This window comes from Lycorma delicatula, chromosome 7 (genome assembly GCF_047948215.1).
Source record: "Lycorma delicatula isolate Av1 chromosome 7, ASM4794821v1, whole genome shotgun sequence".
NCBI lineage: Eukaryota > Metazoa > Arthropoda > Insecta > Hemiptera > Fulgoridae > Lycorma > Lycorma delicatula.
The window spans coordinates 59,407,252-59,425,988 of NC_134461.1; the positions used below are offsets into that span (position 1 = coordinate 59,407,252).

The window sequence follows — 18,737 nt, forward strand, 5'->3', positions numbered from 1 at the left end:
TGTTATTAACATATGTATTATTATAGCACATTATGCAACTAGTCTATGGTAGCCATCAAAGCACGAGTGAGAAATAAGTTACACCACCAATGCTTGTGTTATAAATTTTGGAATAGTGCAATAATGGCTATTATAAAGAGAGGCATACAGTATTTCTTCTACGACTGAATTTTGCCACTGAAAAATTATTGGGGTTACTGATTTAAATCAATGATAAAATATATTCTTTAAGGAATGTTTTTTTTAGATTTTTCAAAACCACATTAAACAACATATTTTTATGGCAATACATTATTAGTCATATAAGTTCTGCCTTTTTTAAATTTCATCAGTGTTAAAGACATTTTTTCCAGTATGAAGTACGATTAAAATGTAATTTAATAAAACAAGTAAAAAAAAAACAAATGATTTATTTATACTTAATCCTTAACTCAAGAATAAAGTTCCATGCTTAATTCTGTTTTATTTTATTTTTATTATTAATTTTATAAGTCATCGTCATTGCCGAGTCTGCTAGAATTGCGCGTTTATTGAGAATATTATATTATATTATTATTTATTGAAATAAGGTTTTAAAGTGTAATTAAAAAATATACATCATGCAAATTTGTAAGGTGCAGTATTGAAGTGAGTATTTTACATGATTTTTCATGAATTTTAATGATGTATAAACGAGCATTCAGTAACAATCAACTTAACCTACAAATTTAAATTGACAGTTGTCATTTGATTCTATGAAACTCATGAATATTGAACGGCTCTTTGAAAATAAAAATGTAAGTTCGTAAAATAAATTATAACATTTATAAAATAAAAATAAAAGTTACTTATAATGATTATTGTTTAATGTATATTTAAAAAATTGAAATTATAATTTTTGTAGCTGATTAATTTTATAAAAATTTTCTAAAATTGTTTTTAATTTACAATTATCTAAAATTTGGTAAAATAGATGTTAAAATAAAGAATGAGAAAAATGATAAAAATTTCTACTGAAAGTTTAACTACTTTGCTTTTTTACAGTGCTTTAATTTTTATATTAATTGATTAATTAAGCATGATTATAGAACCTCAAAATTATTAAACAAAAAAAAAATGTAGGAGGTACTTTTTTTAGAATGATCTTAAGTGAAAATTATCAGTAATATGGATGACAATTTATTAATTACACTAATTATTAATTTTACGACATTTCAATTTTTTAATTCAATTTTCATCAGACATCTCAACATTTAGTGAAAATAAATATTAACCATACTACACATAATTAATCAATAAACCCATTACAATAATACAATTACAAACTGATAATATCATACTAATAATCATTTTAATGAAATTTAGAACACATTCCTGCTAATTTTAACTTAATTAAGTTACTTATTTATGTGTTGTGCTTTTATTACACCACAATGCCACGTCAGGACAACTCTGGCGGGTCCGCTAGTATATATATATTTTTATTTGCTGCATGTAGACGTTATGTTGCTCTAAATTGAAATAAAATCAAATTATTATTTATTTTTTTTTTTGAGATGAAGGCATCTATTGTTTCGGTTATCGTTTTTATTAAAGTTGAAATCTGGAGCTTCTGGAAAATTCCATACCTGACCGGGATTCAAACCCGGGACCTCCAGATGAAAGCTGAGACGACACCCCTGATGAAATACAGTTATTAGAAAATATTCATCTTTAAACACTTACCCTCTCTGTTGACTATTATTGATTCAAGACTCATGAATCACATTCTACCTCAGTTAAAATATCAGACATCCGCGCTCACTAGGGGCAGAAAGCAGGAAGAACATCCTTTTCTGATGTGTTTCAACCGGCAGGTACCAGGACTACATTTCTAACCAGATATGACTTCAATCGGTGGAGTTAATTATATTATTTTTTTTATTATTAACGCAAATATAATTTCATTGTTTACATGACCACAAGCCTGGGAGCAAGATTATATGCCCAACCCCCAGAGACTAGTCACCACTTATTCTGTTATTTTATCCCAAGGATCTGTACTTGTACCGGTGCTGTTTCTTGTATATATTAATGATTAATGTTGAGGCCCTTTTCGAGGGCACATAACCACCTTTGCAAATGATACAGTACTTTGTTACGTGTCACCCTCTCAGTCTGGAATTAAAAATGATGTGGAGGTTGACCTGACGATTATAAGATGGTGGCTTGTGAGGAATGGAATTTCATTAAATGTAAATAAGATATGAACATCATTTTGCAAAGTGTAGCAGAAAATGTTGGATGTATTAAATATCACTCGTTGAGATGTAAGGTGAGAATGTCCTCCCATGAACTACCAGTAGTTCATGGGAGGACATTCCACATGCTACATGTGTGAAATACTTGGGCATTACTTTGGACAGTAGACTATCCTGGAATGTTCATATTACTAACCTCAAAGATCCTTACTACTTTGGTTACGAGACCTTTGCGGCAAGCGGATAGAGTAGTTCCTCCTAGGCCAAGAATTGAGTTATTTAAACGTTTTTATTCATACTTAGGTCCAAATATCTTTAATCACTTACCAAGGGAATTTAAATCCATAGAAGACTCTAAAGGTTTTCACCATCAATTTATGATTGGCTGTTGTCAATAGAAGATGTAGAGAGTTTTTTTTAATTGATTGGTCTGTGATTCTGGGTGGAATCGATGACTCTAAAAGTTTTATACTTTTATTTTTGTTATCATTATTCTTTCAAAGAAAATAAAGATTATTATTATTATTTTTCAAGGTTTTATTTTAATTTTCATTTTTATTTTCGAGAAGTTGTGTTTTTCAATTCCTATTTTATAATGACCAAGCAGATTCATCCATCTTCCAGATGGATGAATCATCTTCCAGAATAAATTTCTTGACATCAACATTTTTTAAAACTTTTTACTTCCTTGTACGAAGTAAAGGAGTATTATGATTGCGAAAAATATTGGCTTTCAGATTTCAACGGAAATATCTATTTTGACTATACCTGAATCCATTTTGATTTCGGCGTGACGTCTTTAAGTACGTCTGTGCGTATGTATCTCGCATAATTCAAAAACGATTAGCCGTAGGATATTGTCATTTTGGATTTAGGACTGATGTAACATCTAGTTGTGCACCTCCCTATTTGACTGCAATCCGCTAGATCAAAAGTAAACAAAAAAAACCAAAATCAAAAAAATTTGGATTTTGGACTTTTCTTAACTGAAAATGAAATATTTTGATCTTACAAGGGGAAGGCACATCGGTTCGAATCCGACTTCATCTCCTTCTTTCTTTTTTAACTTTTTTTTAATTTAAATATATTAATTTATTAATAATTATTAACCACTGATTGTAAAAAAAGAAAATTAAAATAATTCAATAATAATAATAGAAATGAAAAATATCAAAAGTTCTTAATGAAATAAAATTTTATGTACTTTTCATTTAAAAGAAATATGTATATCTAATTTAACAGAGGAACAAGGAAATCATGTGGTGTCCAAATCAGATTTTTTTGTGATCACTTTATTATTTCGAATGAACCGCTACAATCTAGCGGAAAAAATTGAAGTTACAACTGTATAGTAAATTTTATTGTGTACTATAAACAGTAACATTTATTATTTTTTCACCTAGCTAGACGCTACCCTTCACCGGCTAATATTTCTGAAAAGGTAAAAAGATAACAAAAACATTGTAAAAAAGTAACAATAAAATATTTTTTTAAATTTTAGAAGTTAATTTTTTTCTAATGAAATCGTAATCATTATAAACAATAATTTTATTTCGATTATAATTACCAAGAAATAGTAGTGGTATTAAGAATTTAATCTTCTGCTACACCATTTCTTCTATGTGTTCTAAAACTGTATCTTGAAGTTTAGTGCATATAATTTAATTATGATGATTATCTAATCTGTGTAATGTAATTCAAATGGTCCTAAGGAAAGCGTCCTCGGACACATCTTATATACTTTGTTCATAGCCGAAATATTACTATCTCCTCTAAAAATGATTTATACTTTGTAGGTAACCTCCTTACAAAGGTTGATAATGACCAAATTTTCAACCCTCTAAAAAATCTCGAACTCAAAAGTTCTCATTAGTCCTAATAGTAATAGTAAACAAAACAAAGTCAACGAAAGTAACATTTATGTCGATTTAAATGTTACGAACTGTTGTGCTGTTTTCTTATTTCGCACTCCACCCAATCTAAAATCGTGGTGTACTTGAAATTACCTATGAAATGTAACTTCCTCTGTATAAGACTGTATTGGTGCCGAAATAATATGGCGATTTATCATATCCTGGTTCATGACAATTACCAAACGAAACTTATAAGGAAAATAAATGTATTATGTATTATTCCCTTCAGATTTTTTCTTCTTTGATACTGTAAGCTATAATCCTAAGCATTAATCGATTATTGATCCAGTTAATTTTTCTGGAAAATCCTCAAATAATTAAATTATCTTTTTTTATTAAAGAAATTTCAGGATATTTTACTGACAAACTAGTTAGGACATTTAATTAGAAAGTTATAATATAACAAAGACATGTTTATTTAAATCCTAAATTAGATCCCAGATAATCTTAAAGTGAGTGTAGAAAAGGAGCTTGATTTCAAAGGGAATGATGGTTTTACATTGCTTTCATGTTGACTACTGTGTTATAGGTATAAAAATCAGATGTGAAATTATTTGTAAAACTGGATTACTTGTCAAAGTCGCAGAAGAAATGTAAATATGTAAATACACCTGAAAAATATAATATATATAAATATATTGAATTTTAACCAAATGATTTATATTTGTCATTGGAGAAAAAAATTAATTGTATTTCTTTAAAGGAATAAAATTACAATGAATACAGTTTTTTTTTATGATGATAGAATTTGCATATTTTACGCTCTGGTTGAGATAAGGAATTTTATTAATTTTAATATTATATTTTCATTCACTTTTCCTCCCGTGGAATATTTTTATTAACATAGATTTCATTAATTAAAATATTTTTCTGTAAATAATTTAATTTTTATTTTTAGTTTCCAGCAAATGTAATGTTATTAGGTACGAGTGTACAATCAAATTAGCTCAAAAAAACTTAAAAAAATATTCTTACTATTGCATTATCGGTTATTATTGCTATATATTTATTATGCAAATATAATTACACATTCTTGTACATTCTTAAGTATAAACTACTCCGCAAAATTTGGTATAAGAAGCAGGATTGGTGAAAAAAAAAATTTCAAGCAGTCTTTTAAAAATTATTGTGTAATACACGAGTATATTGTCCATGTATATCAGGTTTAAAAGCAAAATATTAATTAATCTTTAGAAGGCTATATAATTTCACTTTTGACGTTGCCAGGCATATTGTAAAATTGGATTTTAAGGGTTGTTTCTTAGATTGATATAGTTTTTATAGCAATATTAATTTGTGCAAATGTAGTTAATAGTTGAAGACGATTTAAAAATATTTGCTGCTTATCGAAAAACCTGGTGGTGATGAATGTTGTGTAAGATTGGTTTTTTGAGGAGGAAAGTTAAAATATGTATGTTCAAAATTAAAACAATGAATGAAAAATGTTATTAATATATAATTAACTGGAAATAAACATACATACTAAAATAAATAAGTCAGTATTTTTTTATCTTGTTTAACAAATATTTATAAACCTTACCCTGTTTTTCTTACATTTAATTTGAATTTTATTGATAAAATTCAAATAATATTAATAATAATTTTTAGATTTAAAATTGATAAAAAAATTTTATTGTCTTAGTAAACTGGTACTGATATAGCCCTGGTTACAAATTATAAAGAATTCTTCTATCTCCTTGAAATCTGAACAGGGTAACCGTTTTTAGAGTCCATCATAAAAGTATTGTTGAATTGTAGTTTTTTCAGATCGACATCTGAATGAATTTTGTAGTTTTTTATTACAGTTGCAATTACAATTTTCATTGACATCATTGCAAACGCATATCCTGAAACAAACATAATTGCATCACACCTTTTTAATCTAAAAAAATATTATCTTCATACTTACATTTAATGACTGAAAAAATGTTGAAGTTGTTCGACTTCCTAGGTTATTCATCTAATGTCTCTTGGTCAGAGATACGTCCTTTCAATCATAAAAATTATCCACACTTAATGTCAATAAAAAAAGAATAAGAGAATTTTTTTTTTTGACATTTCACTAGTTTTCTTAAAGTGGTAGCAACATGTATTAATTTCTTAAATTGAGCTTTCGTAAAAGTTTTGCGCAATTTAATATCCTTTGCTATTTTCACATTCTGCGATCCAACTGATATATGTCCTGAATTCTACCACATACATTTCAAAAGCTTTCTTTGTTAACGAAATTTCAATATTTGATTATGAAACCAAATGGAGTTTAATACCAAATATTCTATTTACTAGCATGCATATGATTTTCATATCCTGTTTTTGTATGTACTATGCGGGGTACTTATCATATGCAGCAAAATAAATTACAATAGGAACAGAACATATGTGCCCCAAAATAAAAGAACGAAAAAAACATGGAAGTGGGAAAGGATGACAATACAAATAGGTAACTGAATTGCGAGATTGTAATGCAAGTATGAATTCGTTCAAGTTCTAAACAAAAATATTGTAAATTCAAAATATATTAAATACGCTATTACAATAAACTTCTTTTACTACATCCCTCATTTCTCCAGAACTCTTTCTAAAAGTATATTAAGTGGATAATTCTTCACGTTTTCAAACGTGTGCTTCTTTCTACCTTTTTATACAAAAAGAGGTTCATATAATACTTCGAATCCACATTCATTTTATTCTTAACGTCGGAGATAATTAAAAATTATTAAATATTTTAATACAAATAAAAATAATTAAATGAATATAATATTTATTTAAAAAATCTTATTTAAATTTTTTGTTTATTATATATATATATATATATATATATATATATGTAGTGAGTGAGAGAGTGTGTATGTGCGTGAGTTTAATTTCGGTATTAATCCACCGAATACATATTCAGTTTAATTATACCTTTCTTTTTTTTTAGCCTCCAGAACCACCGTAAGGTATTAGACGATGGATGAGGATGACATGTATGAATGTAAATGAAATGTTGTCTTGTACAGTCTTAAATCAACCATTCCAGAGATGTGTGCTTAATTGAAAACCAACCACCAAAGAACACCGATATCCACCATCTGTCTTTACTAGAATTTGGACCTTAGAACTCTCGATTTCGAAATCATCTAGTTAGCGATGACGAGTTCACCATTAGACCAACCAGGTGGGTGGCTTTATATAATCATACAAAATAAGTTCTTCTTGATGAAACATAGATCCTCTTTAAAAATCATTTTATTATCATTGCTTATATTAGCTAGAAATCATTTTTGAGTAGATATTGTATAATTTATCTTCATTTATTATTTTTTTAAATATTTTTTTAGATTTTATTTTCCTTGCGTCAGTGAGTATGCTATGACAACCGAGATAATCCTAATTTTTCTTTAAGAAATCGCTCTAAAAACAATTATTATTTTATTTTATTTATTGCATATACATATTTATAGCATAAATTACAAATTTCATCTGGTAAAATGTATGAATAAAAAAATCTTAGAGTTCTGAACTCTTACACATGATCGCTTCAAAACCTAACAGTAACAAGAGCAGTGGTGATTTAAAAAAAAAATATACATTAAAAATATAATTAAATTAAATACGGACATTTCTAGTTGTCTTGCATTTTGTTATATAATATTCGTAAATATTTTTTCAAAGAATATCTTTGAAGTGTATAAATGAAATACGCAAAACAAAAATCGTAGATATAGATATATCCGTCCAATAGATATATCAAGAAAAATTCTATTCTATTAATTAGACAATCTGATGTCGCAAACGACAAATAAAAAATAATGGAATATAATATTACTAACAGTAAAATATACTTTTATAATTACCGGGACAATTTCTAGGACCCATGCTGAACGGAATATAACTGTACTTCGGTCTTTTTTCAATCTCTTCTGGTAGAAAGTGTTCAGGGTAGAAATCGTCTGGATGTTTCCAAAATCTACGATCTCTATGTACTCCGTAAATACAAATAATTGCTGATGTCCCAGCTGGAAGTTGAATATTATCTAAAACAATAAACTCTATAAATTAATTCACTGTTCTTGGTAAAAAAATAAAATAAATAAATAAGATAGTTCAGTTTTAACAAAAGGAAATGCATTTTTATAATAATTCTGTCTTTATTTACACTACTCATTAGTATGCAAGAATAATAGATCTAAGTATATTTCAATAATAGATCCATTTTCTAGTATTCTTCTTTTAGAATTAGACGTAAATTATGAATTATTAAAGGAATAATGTTTAATCTTGTCATGCGTAATGAATGAATGTCCCGACAACGGCCTTGTCACCCCTTTCATGGAAATGTTAATAATTTTATTAATATTGATAAAAATAGATTCCGCAAATAAAGAAAGATTAACGTACCATTGTGCAGTATCATAGCGAACACTGCTTTTAACTTGCTCCGAACGAAATGATCAATCTTCATCAAATTTTCACATGCACAACTTCAGATAAAAACAAAAGAAAAACGTTTTGGAGCAAAAATGGATCAATTTGCTCAGTATTCACTCATTTAAGAAGCTAGAAGTTGATAAATAATTGGAACGTCCCTCTTCTTTTATAAATAAATAAATATACATTAATGCAAAGAAAACAATTAAATCGACTTCTAGTTTGACTGGATTGGGTGGGTTGAAGACTCGATTAAAGTGATGTCGTTGTTGACAAATCGCTTATGGGAATTATTATTTCTTGAAGCGGTATTCAATCAGAGAAAAAATAAATAAAAGTTAAACATAAATATGATAGAATTTCCAACCGTGATTATTGATGTTTATGTTGATTAAATCCGTGAAAAATTGATTAAAAGATTTAGGTAACTTTTTCATCTTCTAAACGGTAAAAGTAAAAATTGTAATTACGACTTTTTAAATGACATCTTTTACGATATTTTAGCTGAAATCAACTCCATAACTTGTTACAAAAGAATATCAAGTAGAACATTTTTTACCCTAAGGCAACAATTTCTGCACGTTCAACTTATTATATAATTACTATCCAGTTTAAATATATTTTTAAAAATGTGTGTCTTAGCAGATGGAAACCCAAAAATCTATTATTTTTCTCTGAGTAAATATATTTTCCCTATCATATTGAAAAATAATAAAATTTTTAAAATTATACTTACCGAAATATAAAAAATACATGAACAGAAAATCCTAAAAATAATAAAATTTGTATCTTGGAAAGTAGGAAGTTAATTACTTCGAAATTATTGTTTGAAGTTGTAAAAACATTGACAAAAATTAAAATTTTAGCGTTTAACAAAAAAAAATCATTTATTTTACTGTAAAATGCGTGTAGGAAGGTGGCAAATAAGTTGATCTCAAATTTTTCCTTCAATATATGTATTATTTAAAAATATTTAACTGCTGTTGAGTGAATATAAACAACTCAAAAATAAAGACCCAACTGTAGTTTGATATTCTTTATACAGGTTCAGTTGTTATGAGAACAAAAGAAAATGTAATAGAAAAAAAATTGTTTGACCTCATTTATATTGCAGACGACATTTTGGACTTCATAATTATTAACAGAAAATTTAAATATTACAAAAGTAAATCATGTACACAATGATGTCAAGTGCAGCTGAAAATAACTATTGAGAGCTTTAAAACTTTAAAAGGAGAAAATGAAGCACAATAAAATATTTAAGTTGAGAAAGCATCGAAGGAAAGAGGAAGATGGCTTTTTTTCTGATAAGGAATGAATGCAATCGGCCTCAATCATAATTTTGTTTTAAATTAACACAAATGAGAAAACCATAAACATCAAAAATTAAATTAATCTAAATCTATGCAAATAATATTTAATTTAATTAATAACTAATAGCGTACTTGATTCAATCTAATAAAATAAATTTACAATATTACTTTTAAGCTAAGCTACTGAATAAAAAAAAGTAAACCATAATTACGATATTATAAGACCTAATAAATGCTGCCCAAACATAAACTTACTTCTATATTCTATCAGCTTTCAACACAACTAAAAATAGATTCCACAAATAAAGAAACATTAACGTACCATCGTGCAGTATGATAGCGAACACTGCTTTTAACTTGCCCCGAAAGAATTGATCAATCTTCATCAAATTTTCACGTGCACAACTTCAGATACATTTCTACAGCACATTAAAATTTTACTGAAATGAGTTTTTTGGGTCAAAAAATTTAATACATAAACCTATAAATAGAATTGTATGTAAAAATGTATACGGAAACTTCAGTTTAAGTGATTGGTATTTTCGTACACCTTATACATCAAAATGTATAGAAAATTAATTTTTACCCCGACCTTCTCGAAAAGTCGTAAAACTGTCTATTGAATACCAATTGAAAATCATTTTATGAAGCGTTAGTGAATGATAAAAAAGAATGAATATAGACATATGTAAGAATGAACTGGTAACAGTAATTATTTATATTTATGTTGAAACAATCCGCGACAAAAAATAGAACATTAAATTAGAAACCTTATGCAAATTTTTTTGTTATTTTAAAACCTTAAGGAAAATGAGGAATAAAACGAAGATCTCAATTTAAATTCACAAAGAATTTTCTGAAAAGGGAAAGAAAATCGGTAAAAATTAAAGAAAAAAATCGTCTGTTTTACATAGGAGCGTGTAAAAAACGAGGTAAATAACATCCATGTTATTTTTAAACTACTCGCTGATTACAATTAAAAAATGCATGACTTTAATGCAGATCTTAGAAAAATAATAGGAAAAATGAAAATTTACTCAACAATGATTGCAATAAAATAATTTCAAGTTGCTTCCTGGATTTATGAATCTTTGTAATAGAATACATACATGGATAACGACTATTCTAAACGAAATAGTTTTATCCATCCTCATATCTTACTAAAATTCTTTTTTCTAATTAATAATTGATATCAATGTTGCATGTTTTTTTTACAGAGAAAAGAAATTAATTTAAAAAAAAATGCTTCTAAGATTTTTGTGGATATTTTTATAAAACATATTTTGCTGGATAAGCAGAAAAGCTTTTTTATAAAAATGAAGTCAATTCTACAAATCCATAAGTTACCGTTTACACAAAAGAATATATTCTATGTTTTCCAAAACATGGTTTGCCCAAAACGTTTCCATTATTAATATTATTATTATTATTATGTAGCAGAATTTTAAGTGATGCGGTTTACTGTTTTTTTCGCCTTTATGCTAGCGCAATGGTAATCAAAAAGAACTCAGAAATTCTTTTTAAAAAGTGTAAAGAACGAAAAGTTAATTATTTACTTTATCTGTTTGATGATAAATATAAACAATATATTATTATTTTTTGAAATTATTATTCACAAGTAATGAAATAAAGTAAGTGAATAAAAATGTAAATGCACAGAAAACTTAAACTGTAAGCCTTGAGAATAAGAAAACAGAAGAATTGAATATTTTTTAATTGGGATGAATATAATTATGCTTATATCATCGCGCACGTGAAATGTCACATTAAAGCTTGATCTTAAAGTACAATATGTAAATAAATGCATACTAAAACTCACCATCTATATAAGTATCTTTTTCAAGTCTACGAACAATTAATTGAATTGTATAATGGCGCAAAACCTCTTTAAGAACCATTTCCAAATATCGTAACTTAGGAAGATCAATGTACGTTATATCTTCATTGCTTTCACCTAGAGCATCTACTATTTCTTTGTACACCACTTCTTGTTTATCTTTGTATATTCCCAGAATCATCAAAGCGTAACTTACTGCTACTGCTGTCGTGTCAGTTCCCTGAAATAAGGTTTAACAAATGTGAAGTTTTAAAATTACAAATTAAGGACAAAAAACCCACCGGGTTGTCTAGTGGTTAACGCGTCTTCCCAAATCAGCTGATTTGGAAGTCGAGAGTTACAGCGTTCAAGTCCTAGTAAAGCCAGTTATTTTTACATGGATTTGAATACTAGATCGTGGATACCGGTGTTCTTTGGTGGTTGGGTTTCAATTAACCACATATTTCAGGAATGGTCGAACTGAGAATTTACAAGACTACACTTCATTTACACTCATTTATCCTCTGAAGAATTATCTAAACGGTAGTTACCGGAGGCTAAACAGGAAAAAGAAAAGAAAGATTAAGGACAAAACCTCAGCTTTTCATGACTGATTTTATTAGGAAAATGATTTAATACTACATATATACGCAATACCCATCATGTCTGATTGTATATAAACCATCAATTCGAGATTATAAGGACATTTTAGATTAATATTTTACTACAAGATCCTTTAATATTATTACGACCAATTTATAATAAAATATTCAAATATTAGAAAGAACGCCAAATTTCAGATTGGCTTAACGACTTAAATTAAAAGAAATAGGCCTTGCCTATATCATAAAATTTTCGGGGACATCATATATAGTGTAGCTTTTTCTAAGGAAATCAAAATTGTTATATGATGACTACATGAAAATAATAATTAGTTATTATTGTTATCAACAGATTTGCTAACTTATAATTGTGTAAACATTTTGCATTTAAGAGAAATATTAAATATTTTGTACTTACAGCAACAAACATATCTGTAATTTTAATAACTAACTGATCATCAGATAGATCTTTGAAGTGATCTAGAATTGCATCAAGAAAAACTCGTTTCTTTTCTTCAACTGTAAAAAAGATTACAAAAAAAATTAATTATTAATAAAACTACTTATTTTTTTATATATTTTAATTTTATTACGATAAAATGATAAAATCAATATCCACTTATTAACAAACTTAAATTTAAGTATTTAAAATAGTTTCTCAACTCTCTTCCAGAAACATTGAAATTATATTTCTACTTAATTCCCGCTCTGTTAAGTGATGATTTTAAAGTAATAATAGATTTTATTCATTTTATCTCTTACTAGATCAAGGAATTGTGTCTGCAAAATACATTAATTATCTTAAGAACCTAAGAAAACATAATTCATTTTTCTAGTAGATTATAGCTTGTCTGCCTGCATTTTGCAAGTATTTTTAAACTGTAAGATACATAAACAACAAAAGAGGAATTAATATTTTATAACACAAAAACTGTAAACTGTGAACATGTTTTGAATAGTACCAAAATCGTATGATTCGTAGAGTGAAAGAAAATAATTTTGTTGGATGGAAAAATAAGTATTAGAAAACATTTTTCAAATATTATCGAAACCACGTATCTTTTTCTTGAGAAAAAGTAAATGTTTTTCACCAAAATTTACCCGTAAAAAAATCTTCAATTCCCATCAAAGATATATTAACATAATATTTTTTCCATTACTTGTTTATCAGAGAAACAAGTATAACTTCCTCTAAGAAAATAATCGTACTATTTTTCTATTAAATAACACTAATATAATTAATTTTTTTTTGTAAAATGTAATGTATTATTTAATCTGTATTTTGATGTTGAAAATGAATAAAACTAAGAATCTTTCTATCACCCACTAGTTTTGAAAAAAATTTTAAATTTTAATTTAAGGATTTAATCATTTTTCAACGTATAGTTAGCATTTTAAGCTCCTGTTTTGTATTTTGTTAGCTCATTTTTATATTTTTAACTTTGTTAACATAATTTGAAACTACTCTAACTTCTATGAAAGTAGTAATCGAATTTTTCTGTTAATAATTAGCCAACAGATATATTCTACCTTAATATACGTTATAGAAAGTCAGACATATAATTCAAATATATATTTTTTTTTGGTAGATATTGTAAAGTACTAGCATGCATAATAACTTGTTTTACAGAATTTACCAGTTACGGAATCAGATGTGACACATTCTTCTTTCCGTGCCAATTTACGTTTCTGAATTATCTAAAAAAAAATCATAACAGTAAGATATGTTTCAAACAATTTAAACACTCACATACACACATATACGGGCGTGCGCGATTATATATATATATATATATATATATATTTATTGTTGTAATAATAGAAAAAAAAAATTTAAGTGAACAATTATATATATAGCGTCTAACAAATAAAAGTGAAAAAAATTTAAGTGGAAAATCTAGCAAAAATCTAGTATTTGTTTAGCATACTTATCAGAGTTTAAAGAATGACGTACCTACGTATTTAGATTATAAGAGAGAATATTTTTAGTCTATTTAACGTTATAAGATTATGAATACCTCTTTCACGAATTTATGCAAATGTTGAATATATTTCTTGCACTCTTTTGAACGTTTTGTCATATAATACAGAATATCTGGTTGAAGATATATTTTAAAGAATCTTTCTTTAATGATATGAACTGACCTGAAAAGAGATTTAAATATTTCATTATAACAAGGTTTTTCTTTAAAAAAAATCCTTAATAACTAATCCTGTTAACTAATTTGTAACTGAGTTTATAAAAATCCCTACAATTAAATAACTACCCAAAGTGGAAAAGTACGCAATATATACCAATGATTCTTGTATTATTTCCAAATATTTAAGAAAATAATTTCATAGACTTACATTACATAATATCCCATTCATCACTTTTTTACGATTCAGTGCTACAAATCCTTCCTTTCATTAGCGAATCATTAATCTCATTATATTACATACATGGTCATAATCTACTTCAGTGCATGAAAGCTCTATTTGCTTGTGGAAATTTTTTCTTCTTCAAGAAAATTTGATTAAATTCTTGGTAACGAAAAACAAATAACTTAAACTATAATTTTTAAATTCATTTAGGAAATTCCCTTTTTTAAAGAGTGTTAAAAATTAGCAATTTCGTTTTAGTACGATAAGAATGTTAAGATACTAGTAAATTTATTTTAATGAGTTTTTCTAACCAACTTAATAAACTAAAATTCATTCAAAATAATTCTTGATGCGTTAGAAATAAACAACCAGAACAAGTTATTTATTTATGATTAAAATCGTATATTTTTCTTATTTTATGAGTCGCTGTACCGTAAAAATTGAATAAAACAGAATTTTTTTTAATACGAAAAAATTTTCTTTTATTCAGGCCTTTTAGAATTCTCGCGTTTTTTAAAAAATTATCTTCAAAATGTTCGGTCGGAGCTCAATAATATATAACTTAAAAAAAAAAAAAAATATTTTTCTTGTTACATGCCAATAAATTGAAAAATTTTGTACTTCATAAAAATATTTTCCTCTATTATATTCAACATACAACTCTACAAAAAAAAAAAAAAACAATGTTATTTGAATTGGATCAAATTTGAAGTTTTAAATATATATAAAAAAATTTCTAAACAAAACGTAACTTTACTTTTAAAAGTAAAAAGAAATTCTTACATCATTTAAAAAAAATCATAAGATTATTAATACACAATAAGTTTTTATTGTTTTATTTGATTTTTCATTATTGAAAATTAATTTAATATACATTACATTCTTGTACAATAATGTTTAGACAACTTTATCATCTTTTCTGTTACATTTTATTAAATAAATGTTCTCTACTTTTATTTATGTATTACTTTTACATATTAATATGTAAAGCACATTAATATTTTTTTTCTTCTGTTTTTGATACACCATAAGAGCAACCGGAACCGCTGTCAGGCACAAAATCAGTCGCTCCCAGGTGTCGTGGCAAAAGGCTCTCCTCCTTTCTCGTTCACCTATGGGCGGTACCCACAACCCTACACTACACAACTCCGCATATATTTCTACGCCGTCCTTCACTCCACGTCAGCAACTCAAACCTTGAAATTCCCACAGGCCGTCAACAGTAACACCCCGACCACCAGCTCTTTCTTACAGCCCAGCTAGGGCAACCTAGGCTGCAGGCTACCTCCCAGTCCTAGACGAGCCACGCTTCGATCCACATAAATATATACAGGATAACAATTTTTGTATTAATAGTGGATGTTGTGACTGTACTGCTAAACAGATTCCCTTGTTAAAATATTTTGTTTAAAACGTTAATGTTTCAATTAAATTACGGATTACAATAATTGTTAACGTAGCTATCTTTTTATATTTGAACTATTTTTAATAGAATTACGTTCTTTTGAGGTTTTTACATCATAGAATAAACTTAACACAGATATATTTAAATAAACCTATATCCTATGTGTGGAGGTACTTATTGTTGAGGGTGTACGTAAGAATATACGTCATTTAAGAAGTTTTAACTGTTAAATGAATATTTCTGTAATTTTAATAATGTTTCTTAAATTCAAATACATTAACTGCATCACTTACCACAATAGATATTTTGCAAAATCTGAAGTGTTAATTATCTGCTCAGAAGTCTTGACGTTCATTTGTGTACCTGAATGTGAAACGTAAAACTATAAGTAAATTAACAAATACTTTTTTTAATTTAAATGTTTTGAATGTGAAAACCATTAATCATGATAGCAGACAATGTAGTTTTTAATATAATAACTCTGCTAGTACTGCGAATGAATAATCAAAAAATAACGTGCTTTTACTTATGTTAAAAGATTAAAATAAAGAATGTACTTTATCTTAGATACCCCTTTTGCGGTTCATTTATTTGATAGATCACTCTACTCTTTTACTGAACTGGCAGTGAAAATTTTCTTCCTGTATTGGAAAGTTTGAAAAATAAGAACCCGTTCATTTTTTGTAAGAACTACTTTGCTATTATTTTAATTAAATTATAATTATATATATGGTTCTATTTTTTCTACAGAAAAAATAGAAAAATTATTTTTTCTAAAGAATTCAAACTATTAGAATTATGTAACAAAATTTGAGAGTATTATGTATAATGAATCTTAATATTAAGTAATTTTAAAATTAATTTTGTAGCTAAATGTTTACTGAAGAAATTAAATGTTCAAATAATATGACGAAGAACAAAAATTTATTTATATTAAAAGTGATTTAGAACAAAATAAGAAGCAAAAGTTGCATACCCATGAATAGAATGATTGAAAACTTTTATGGTAGAGCTGATAACTGTTTTTACTGAAAAATACCTTAATATAAGTTATATGAGTTATAAAAATGTAATTAGATCATTTTTATTTTTCAATTACCACAAAGTATATCCAGGGTCGTTCTTGCGACATATTCGTGTATATCAAATGGAGGTGCATCAATTTTCTCTTGCAATACGTTAACCAAAATTTTACTTTCTTCAATGAAACATTTTGTAAAACCTTCTAGTATTTTTTGATTGAAAGTGGGATTAACCATCTTACGTAACTCTTTCCAATTTTCTCCTATAAAAAAGATTAATAAAGATATAAATTAAAAAAAATTTCGGTGTTGATAAGACACTAGAGGCAGTATATGTAGGTACAGTGGAAATGTCGTAACAGATTGACAGGGATAGAAAAAAAAATCAGTATTATTAAAAAAAAAAAACAATTATAATGATAATTACATTAGAAATATAATGAGATAATATTTGTTTAATAAAAAAATTAAAATTTCAATGATAATTAAATTCTTAATAAAGCCACCAATGGTCTTTTAGAGATTTTGTAACTTTTTCATTAACGTTGTTTGAATTAAAATAAATTCATTGTTCCTATCTGAAGAATTAATTCCAAAAAAAATTAATTAACTCTGTCCATTTGTGATTACACTTAAATGTAATAATGTCTGACTTAACATAACACAAAGAATCTCTTACACTTTTAATACATATATATGTTTTCTTGAAATTTTCCCAAACGTAGCCGATAAAACATGTTTTTGTTTTAATTCTTTCGAATTATTATCGACATCTATCAGATCGTTTATAGTGGATATAACGATCAGCTTTTAACTATGATTATATTTAAAGTAAGAATAGATTAATCTCTCTAACTTATTTTTATCATAATATTAACAAATTAAATTCGATAGCCTTAACATATTTTTATTCAATAACATTTAGAAAGTAGTCATGAAGTAATTATTATAGCCAACGTCATCAGTTTGCCAGTTATCATTACATAAAAAGTAATTCAATAATAAATAATATCACTAGCTCAAGTTGGAAATGAACTACAATAAACAAATTTTAAGTACGGCCATTTTACAAGGAAATAATAAGTTTGAGTTTGCTTAGAATTTATTTTAAAGTAGCATAATATAAAAAAATCGTTATAACAAAACAGAAATGAAAAAAGTTAAATGAAGATTGATATTCAGTACACTTGATAGGCAAAAATAATAGATTATGCCAATATACACTAGAAATTAAAAATCAGTATTAAAAAGTTGGAAAAATTTCAACATTTTGAAATAGTCAGTTTTTTAATTGTTTTAATAAATGAAAAAAAAAGGAATAAAAGTAGACAATATTGATAAATATTGTTTTAAAATGTATTCTATAGTACAAAAAAACACTGATACTCAACAAAATTGTAAGATTAAAGACGCAGACGATCTTAACCTAGATCTTAGACCAATAGTCGGCTTCACTGTTCGCTAGGCATCTAGCAGATAAATTGAGAACTAAACGTTGTGTTGTAAGATTCGTTATATGGAGGTTTTAAAAAGTGTAAAAGGGCGTTAATACTACGTTAGCAGTTTGCCGTTGTAAAGCATCCATTATAATACATATATATGTATATATATATTTGCACAAAGTGTAAGCCAGTAATTTATATAGTTAATAACTTAATCGCCTGGCATTT

The 18,737-nt window shown here is 26.6% G+C and overlaps 1 protein-coding gene across 1 annotated transcript in view; it reads right to left on the bottom strand.

The window, feature by feature from the left end:
• Positions 1-5,568: 5,568 nt before the first annotated feature.
• Positions 5,569-18,737, bottom strand: part of LOC142328294 (uncharacterized) — a 66,102-nt gene continuing 52,933 nt past the window's right edge. The window contains exons 16-23 of the mRNA XM_075372000.1: positions 17,145-17,330; positions 16,339-16,408; positions 14,295-14,421; positions 13,914-13,974; positions 12,695-12,795; positions 11,678-11,915; positions 7,972-8,151; positions 5,569-5,979 (exon numbers count right to left, since the gene is read on the bottom strand). Coding sequence (XP_075228115.1) covers positions 5,822-5,979; positions 7,972-8,151; positions 11,678-11,915; positions 12,695-12,795; positions 13,914-13,974; positions 14,295-14,421; positions 16,339-16,408; positions 17,145-17,330 — 1,121 coding nt within the window. The 3' untranslated portion in view covers positions 5,569-5,821. The remainder of the gene's footprint in view (positions 5,980-7,971; positions 8,152-11,677; positions 11,916-12,694; positions 12,796-13,913; positions 13,975-14,294; positions 14,422-16,338; positions 16,409-17,144; positions 17,331-18,737) is intronic.